Genomic DNA, 8,869 nt, shown 5'->3' with positions numbered 1-8,869 from the left:
GCGGCTGCGGGGGCAGGGGTGGGGGGGTCTGCCTGCTGAGGGAGGGCGCGGCTGCGGGGGTAGGGGTGTGGGGGTCTGCCCGATGGAAGGAGGGCGCGGCTGCGGGGGCAGGGGTGGGGGGGCTGCCTGCTGAGGGAGGGCGCGGCTGCGGGGGCAGGGGTTGGGTGTCAGCCCGCTGAGGGAGGGTGCGGCTGCGGGGGCAGGGGTGGGGGGTCTGCCCGCTGAGGGAGGGCGCGGCTGCGGGGGCAGGGGTGGCGTCTGCAGAGAAGGGCTGGCACAGCGCACGCGCGTGTCAGAGCTCAGAGCCGCACACTCCAGGTCCGAGTGCTGTGCCGGGTACATCAGACTCCAGCGAATGGGGTTTAGAGCCCGGTTTGCGGGTGGGCTTACTGTTGCCGTTAGTATTCGCGTTATTTACGGAAACGGCCTCATCCTGTCCAGTTCCGTGTTGTTTCCGCAGCCCCCCCCCCCCCCCCGCGGGGTCCTCTCCACACCAGCGCACACAGATCCTGCTCATTGCTATTCGGCGGCCCACAGGCTGCAGGATCAGAAACCACAGAAGGTTCCCGTCCCCCCCATCTCCGGGCGTCAACCTGCGGCGAGTGACCCCCGAGCCGCCTCTCTGCCCGGGGAAGCGACCAGGAAGGGGTGGGGCTCGGTCGTCAGGTGCGAGCACGCACAATATTAAGAGACACTGTCAAACTCCACAGTGACTGTCCCCAGCAGTGCAGGCAGGTGCCTGCGTCTGCCCCTCGATAATGATGAGGCGCTTGGATTTCTTGGCAGTGCGGTGGGGTAGGGGCAGCATTTTTCTGGCCTTAATTTTACCCTTCCCTGGGGACCCCTGAGGTAAGAGGTGAGTTACCCAGGGCTTCCTGCCACTTGCTTTTCTCCTTGGCCCATTTCAATCCCCCCCATCTCTTTTCTATTGGGTCCCTGTCCCCCAGCCCCTCCTCTCTTCTTTTTTTTAACATTTTTTTTTTTTTAACATTTTTTATTTATTTCTAGGAGAGAGAGACAGCGTGAGCAGGGGAGGGTCAGAGAGAGAGGGAGTCACAGACTGAAACAGGCTCCAGGCTCTGAGCTGGCAGTCAGCACAGAGCCCGACGCGGGGCTTGAACCCACGAACCGTGAGATCATGACCCAAGCGAAAGTCGGACGCTTAACCGACTAAGCCACCCAGGCGCCCCGCCCCTCCTCTCTTCTAGATCCTGAGTCTGAACGCCAAGTCTATCCCATAATTTAGATGAGGTACCACGTGGAACCTCTCCATCCCTTCCAGAAAAGAGGGAGGCATGACCTTAAGCTTGGAAGGTTGTGTGACTACTATACAATATAAAAAATAGCTCTAATATAATAGACTTCCACCCAGGGAGTTGAGCAAACGCATCAGAACTCCCCACAAGGCCGCACGGACCCCCTAACCTCCGCCTCGGGGACCCACATCCACACCCAAGCAGAGTGCCCAAGGGCCCCCGTACCACGTACTAAGGGTGTCCTCAAGGGTGTTTCCTGAATTCTCACGCAACTCTGTGAGGCAGGAGCCAAGTTCCAAGGTTACACAGGGACCCGCTGCAGACCTGGGAACTGACTTCAAACCCTTCCGACTCGGTCCTTTGTCCCCAGGTTACCCACTGCGCTGCCCCCAAAGTAACTGTAGGGGGTAAAACCGTGGGACCGAGTTTACTGCACTTGGAGCTCTGACCGCGTCGCTAGATGTAGTCTTCCCGACCACCCCGGCCGTGCCCGTGTGGCAGGGACCCCTCCCTAAGGAGAGAGAAAAAGAGGAGAGCAGTCTTCAAGGTCACCTAGATATGCGCCCACGTGCCTACACCCCCTTGGCCTTGTAAACTGAGACAACTTAATCAGACTGCATGTTTATGTGTGGTGCCATACGTGGGAGACAAAGAAATAGAAAATGCATAAGAGACTACGCCACGTGATGTGGGCCACTCAGTTCTTTGGGTACGAACCCAACTGAGCGGTGCCGGCACGAATTAAGTTGCTTCCTGGAAAGAAAAGCCTCGGTGTCACGACTCTCTGTGCGAGAATCCTGCAACACTCTCCTCACCTAGACCCCACCCCCAGCCCCCCGCCTGACTGTTATCTGTCGCTTTGGCGTGTCCACCTGACAGTGAAAGGGCTTTGCTTTAGTTACAAGCTCTCAGATCCCACACACGGTTAAACCTCTTCCCACCCATGTGGGTGACTTGCAGCCATTTTAGGCAATTGCCCACAGCACCTGGGTCAGTCCTCAGGGGCACCCGGGTCAGTCCTCAGGGGCACCTGGGTCAGTCCTCAGGGGCAGTGGACCACGTCTGACCCTGCAGTACTACCCTCTTTAAACTTCCTTCCTGAATCTATAAAACAGGCCCAGCACCCTGTCCAACGTCACAGTCAGGAGGCAGCGGGTCCAGGATGCAGACCCTGCGGTCCCCTGACCTCGCGGCTGCTCCACTGGTACAGAAGAGGTCATCAGGCCTCCCAGGAAACAATAGTCACAGCGGCTACTTATGACCCGCCAAAAAAGTCACTGGGTTTCTGAGCCTTGGTTTCTTCCTCCACAAATTGGGCTAATAAGGGCACTTAGATCAGAGGCTTGTATAGAAAACCTCTGGCTTGCTCAGAACAACACGTGGTAGTGACTGTTATGATGATTATATTGTAAAGTGTCAGCCTGGCCAATAGGCTCCCGATACTACAGACCTGATCACACCGGCAAAACTCCTTGACCTCCTGAACTCAGGACGGACTCCTGAACTCTGGAATCGCCTAGAAGCTCCTGCCTGTCCATTTCATCTTTTAGAAACTAACTAAGGAACTGCTGGAACAGGAAAAGAAATATTTGAGAACAATATGTGAGAACAAAGCCCTGCAGCCGATGAATCAGGAAGTGCCTGACAGTTACCTCGGCTTCATTATAACATTAAAACCACCTCCTGAATATTCATCCTGAGCCCTCATAAAAGAAGCCTACTTAGCGTGTTGGGAGAGTGGCTTTGGACATTACTCCCACTGATCTCCTCATTCCGATGAGTAAAGTGACTCTGTGAGGCGCCTGCACCCGGGGTGGTCTTTGTGAATAGCTCACGGAGGAACAGACCCACTTTGGCCCAGGTAACAAAGAGCAACACTCCCAGAGGTCAGTAAAAATGCACAGATCAGGACATTCACTGTAGCATTCTTTATATGCCCAGAGAACCGAAACAACCCACATCAGGTGGCAAGGGGGCTCAATAAATGATGGTGCAATTGAAGACTGCAGGTAAAACAAGACTCCGTTAGAACCACGTTTCCTGAAATGGAACAGTCTCCAGCTATCTCGTCCAAGGGGGGATGGCGGAGGGCGTCCATCAGGGTCTACCTGACTAACCACATGCATGAGAAATGTTTGGACACAGACAATGTGAAACGAGGAAGTCTAGGGTGGGAGAGGGGTTGCCTTTCCACTTACAGCTCATTTAAAATGATGTTTGGGGGAAAGTTTGCAATTCTGAGCACGCAGGATTCATGTGCTCTGCATTTTGGGATTTGGGCTGGTACGCGTGTTTGTTACACTCATCAAATGGCCCAGCCAGGATGTGTGCATTTCATGTAAATTTCACTTCAAAAGCAAAAACCCCTGTAAACAAATTCTGAATTTCTGGTCATTGTATCTGCAGCTTCCTTTGAGATGCATCAAAAACCTAGTACATTCCGGATGCCCGCAGAGAAATAAGACTTACATCGTAACTTGTGCACAGAGAAATAAGACTTACATCATAACTTGTGCGCAGAGAAATAAGACTTATAACTTGTGCGCAGAGAAATAAGACTTACATCGTAACTCCCATAGCAAAGAGCTTCTCATACTCCGCCCTGGAGGAGTAGTTGGGAATGACCTGGAAGAGAGGAACGGAACGGGAGCGGAAGGTGGGGGGCAGCACAGAGCCCTCCGAAACAACGGGAGGCAGGCCGCTGCCCCAGGACCCACCATGCCGTTGGTGATGACCAGCCGGGGGGCCCCGGGGCTGCTCGGGAAGAGGCCCAGAGGGTGTCCACTGTACATGACCAGGGTCTGCTCCTCTGTCATCTGTGACAGGTAGGACATCGTCAGCCAGAACTGCAGGGGAGAGCAAAGCATGGAGGGCTCTGTAAGTGGGGGGCCCGCGCCGAGCCCCCCAAGTCACCACCCGGGCCCAGAGAGCTCCCGCAGCCCCAGCCGACCCGCCAGTGCTCTGTCCCTTCGGGCCTTTAGGACTCTCCAGCAGCTCCTGGTGCCTCGAATAATGCCACTCGTGCCCTGAGGGCCTGCAGCACCCCCGAAAGCCCAGCGTGAGTGTCTCAGGCATCAGGGCGGCGGGGACCTGAGGCCTGATCCTGTCAGCCCAGAAGATGCGCTGCGGGGAAAGGCCACAGTCTGGCGTACCTGAGCCCAGTTGCTGAACACCTGCCCGTTCCCTCCGTAGGTCACCAGCTCCTGGGGAAACTGGAGAAGACACGGTGTCCTCTGAGACGGGGGTCTGGAGAGGGAGGCCCCCCCCCGCGCTGTGCTCAATGGAACAAGATGGCTGACAGCCCTTCAAGAAGGGATGTTATGGGCAGGGGAGAAGCAGAAAGGGCGGGCAAGGGCAGCAGCCTCTGCAGGAACATGGGCCGCCCGTGACCGTGTGACAGCTCAGCGTGAGGTGAGAGTCAGAACCGGGTCTGGGGTCACCTTGGGAACTCAGCCCAGCGTCCGTGTCAGGGGTCTGTGAGCAGGTTCTGGGGCCAAGGCCAGGGCTGAGGGAGCTCTCGCCTCCGGGTGGAATATTCGGATTCTAGGACCCACCTGCCCTCAAGTATAAGGGACTCGCCTCTGCAAGGGTTATCCTTTATCAAACATGACAGATACATGTGGCCAGACTTGCGTCATCCACGCAAGAGTGTGGCTATTGGGCATTTGAACCGTGGCTCATTTGACGCGCCCTGAGTGTAAGATTTGCCCCAATTTCAAAGACTGAGTAGGAAAAAAGGTTGTAAAATGTCTCAATAATTTTTATGTTACGTGTTAAAAGGATAACATTTCTGATACGTTGGGATAAACAAAATACAGGAGTAAATCTGGTTTTTTGTTTTTTTTTTTTACTTTTTCACGTGGCTTTTAGGAAACTTAAAATGACATGCGCACCCATCACACCAACGTGGGTGTCCTGGGGATAAAGTTGTGCTATCCTTACAGAAGATGTAGCCCCAGGGCGGGGGGGGGGGCCGCTGGGAGAAGAGTCTGTGGTCCCCTAATCATTGTTACAACGTCCTACAATCAATCCTTCTTTCGTTCTTTCTTTCTTTTTTTTAATGTTTTATTTATTTCTAGGAGAGAGAGAGAGAGAGACAGCGTGAGCAGGGGAGGGTCAGAGAGAGAGGGAGTCACAGACTGAAACAGGCTCCAGGCTCTGAGCTGTCAGCACAGAGCCCGACGCAGGGCTCGAACCCACGAACCGCGAGATCATGACCTAAGCGAAAGTTGGACGCTTAACCGACTAAGCCACCCAGGCGCCCCTCAATCCTTCTTTCTAAATAAAAGGTTTAAAAGCATCACATGCGTGTCTTGAGTTACATTTCTGTCGGGCAGTGCTGGCCCCGTGCCTCAGTTTCCCCCGGCTGTTACCTGGGCCACGGCAGGGTCGAGGTTGTTCATGATCATGTGCATGATGGCCGCGGCCGCTCTCGTCCGGCATGGGTACTGCTCGATTGGGTAGGCCCTGAGGGGAGTCCGGGCACCAGGTGACGAGGGGAGGGCTCCAGGCCTCCGCCCTGCCCTCCCTGGCTGGGGCCCCCCAGAAGGCGGTTCCAGACCAGCTAGGCCAGCCCACTCTGGCCGTTACACTCCCCCCCCCTTCCCAGGATGGGACGCTAGGCCCCTCCCGCACCTGGGCCACCCCTCCCTCCCACTTGGCGGGCTCCAGCTGGCAGAAGATGGACTTGGAAGCAGAGCTGATGTCTGTTTTCCAGAAACATCTACTCCAGGTGGAGTTTATTATTCATCCCTTCTCTCCTTCATGCCACCAGGGCTCCTGGGCATCAATTCTAGAGCAAATGCCAGGCCAACAGGCCCCGACGGGAATGAGAGGCCGTGGTTCCTACTTTATGGGGAGAATGACCTTCCCTGGGGTGCTTCCAGACAGGTCTGGGCCTCTGGGGGTTCAAGGACAATGATACTTGGGGTGGAAGTCTGGGGGGGGAGCATCTGGGACTGTGAGAAAGGCAGATGCCCCCCCCCCCGCAAACTGCTGACTCCACAGTGAGGGGTGAGGCCCAGCCCATCTACATTTTCACAAGGCCTCCCGGGCCGTGCACAGTAGCCAGAGGCCCCTGATGGGGGGCTTAACCCGTCCCCCTATTTCCTGGCAAGACAAGACACGAGGTTGAGAAAGGGCTTTTGTACACAGTTTGGTTCCAGAACTCTCCGGGACTGACGACCCAGGATGGCAGGCATCTCTAGGCTCCAGACCCCTACAGGTGACGAGGCAGCCACGCCCTCTCTGCGGGAGGGCTCCTGGTGGGCACGGCCTGGGCTTCCCCCAGCTCCATCCGCCCCCCCCCCCAGCTGCCCCCACCAGCGCTCACCTCATTTTAATGTCGGGGCAGAACCGGTACATGTAGATGTGCCCGTACAGCCGCAGCTCCTGGGCGAACTCAGGGGCCAGCAGCCCCTGGACATCGGGGGGGAAGTAGCGCAGGGCGTTCCTCAGTGCCAGCTGGGGGAGGAGAAGGGAGAGGGGCAGCAGGCCACGGGGGCCTCCAGGCCAAGGATCCAGAGGCTTCCATAATGGGCCGTCCTCCTTCCCGACCCAGATCTGCCTCTGCTCCGCTCAGAAACCCATGGCCCCATCCAGAGACCACCCAGTTCTCACTCCAGGCCCATATCTACAAGATCACCTCTTGCAAGAAGCCCTCCCTGATTGCCCTCCCCCTTCAAGTAAGCAGACCTCTAGTCCCTCCCTCGTCTTGCTCACTGGAAACCAGACTGCTTGATCCCAGTGAAGGACCAGAGGGCGGCCTGCAGCTACAGAGAGATGCAGACTCCAGGGCAGGAAAAGAGCCCACCGGCACGTGGGGCAAATGCAGAGAAGCAACCCTCCACCAGCGCCCAGCTTGGCAAGCGGCGTCGGACGGTGCACGCTGCACACCTGCAGCTCTGGAAGTGCTGTGCCCCCAAATCCGGGCAGGCCCGGGGCAGGCCAAGAGAAAGAAGAAACCTTCGTAGGGCTTCTCAGCCAGCCCAACGCCCAAGCCCCCCATCAGTCCACACATCCCTGATGTTCGGGATCCTGCCGCAGGGCCTTGGCACTTACCCTTCCCTCTGCCTAACCACCCTCTGCCACCCTGCCTTCTCTCGGAGGGTCTCTCCCTTTACTCAGGTCTCTGTCCAGATGCCGCCCTCCACAGAGGCCTGCCTTGCCCGCCCCCTCTTGACTCCTAGCCTCTCCCTCACCTCCGGCTCCTTCCCAAGCTTCTCGCTGTTGGACGTTCTGCTGGTTGGTCTCATTGCTCACGGTCTGTCTCACTAAGCACAGGGAGGGCCCGAGTTCCAGCGGCCCCGCCACAGCCCTTTCCTTCCAACGCCCAGACCGAGCCCGGCGGCCGCAGGGTCGGGGAGGCGACCAAGGCTGTCCGGGTGGGCGCTGGGGCCTGTGCTCCGCCAGCTGACCCTGGGGAGCGAACTGTCTCGGGGGCGGGGAGGTGCGGAGCTGAGCGTGGTGAATCCAGTCCCTCCGCGCATGCCTGCTGGGGGAGGGGGGTGCCGTGATACCCGAGGGCAGGTGGGCTCTGGACACTGGGAGGCAGGCGGTGACAGGAGAAGGCCTCGGGCCAGGCCTGGGGACACCTGCCTCTGGGCAGGGGCGGAAGCGCCACCAGGGAGAATGTTCTGGAAGTCCGGCCAGGGGCACGGTGCCTGCAGGCCCCGGGCAGAGGGCCAGGAGGAGGGGGGGCCCTCGGGGGCACCCGGGGGTCCAGCGCTGCGCGGGCTACCCCAGGGCTGAGTGCCCAGGGTGTCATGGGGGGGGCGAGGAGCGAAAGGAGAGGGGTCATTCGGGAGGGGCTGATGCTCCGCATCCGCCAGCGGTTCCCGGGTGCTGCGCTGCTGGCCCGGGGACCCCGCTTTGGGAACCACCACAGGCACCGCGGCTGCGCGCAGCGGGCTCTCCGGCTGCTGAGGGAGGGAGCCCACGCCGGGGGCGCACTGCTCGGAGTCCACGCCGGGGGCGGGGGGGGGCACACTGCTCGGCGCTGCCGACCGGGGCAGGCGTGGGGGGGGGGGCCCAGCCTGGGTCAGGGGGCAGGACGCCTGGGGTCCCGGGGCTCCGTAGAGCGTCGACTTCGGCCCACGTCACGGTCTCGTGGTTCGTGGGTTCGAGCCCCGCGTCGGGCTCTGTGCCGACAGCTCAGCCTGGAGCTGCTTCACATTTTGTGTCTCCCTCCCTCTGCCCCTCCCCTGCTCATGCTCTGTCTGTCTCTCTCTCTCTCAAAAATAAATTAAGAACATATAAAAAATTGAAAAAAGAGAGCAAGGTACACTTTGTTCACGCCGGCCGCCCTCCTCTGACTGGGGGCAGCCCCAGCAGCACTGCCTCCCGGCTGGGGGACCTCAAGCCTCAGCGTCCCCATCTGTAAATGGGCGCCCTAATCTCGCACCCAGGGATGAACGCTGGGGAGGGAATGAACTACAGCGGGTGTGACGAGTGCGGATCACACACATTGGATCCCCTGTGCCCTCCGCGCTCCTGGACACCAAACTGACCCCTCGCCCCCGGGCGCTCCTGGACACCCCCCCCCCCGCGCTCCTGGACACCCCCCCCGCGCTCCTGGACACCCCCCCTGCCGTCCTGGACAACCACCCCCCGCG

At 58.7% G+C, this 8,869-nt stretch overlaps 1 protein-coding gene across 2 annotated transcripts in view; it reads right to left on the bottom strand.

Annotated features, from left to right (window-relative positions):
* The window catches only part of UROC1 (urocanate hydratase 1), a 34,997-nt gene that overhangs the window by 25,630 nt on the left and 498 nt on the right, over positions 1-8,869 (bottom strand). Inside the window, exons 2-6 of one of the 2 annotated variants that reach the window (XM_039218540.1) lie at positions 6,589-6,719; positions 5,630-5,723; positions 4,409-4,468; positions 3,974-4,102; positions 3,820-3,881 (exon numbers count right to left, since the gene is read on the bottom strand). In XM_039218540.1, the coding sequence (XP_039074471.1) occupies positions 3,820-3,881; positions 3,974-4,102; positions 4,409-4,468; positions 5,630-5,723; positions 6,589-6,719 (476 nt within the window). Of the gene's footprint in view, positions 1-3,819; positions 4,103-4,408; positions 4,469-5,149; positions 5,169-5,629; positions 5,724-6,588; positions 6,720-8,869 lie in introns of those variants that run through there. The other variant, XM_039218538.1, reaches the window with a different exon arrangement.

Source organism: Hyaena hyaena, unplaced genomic scaffold (genome assembly GCF_003009895.1).
Source record: "Hyaena hyaena isolate Hyena2069 unplaced genomic scaffold, ASM300989v1 scaffold_775, whole genome shotgun sequence".
NCBI classification, from domain to species: Eukaryota; Metazoa; Chordata; class Mammalia; order Carnivora; family Hyaenidae; genus Hyaena; species Hyaena hyaena.
The sequence above is the reverse complement of the archived record's forward strand: the minus strand, read 5'-3'. Positions and strand labels throughout refer to the sequence as shown.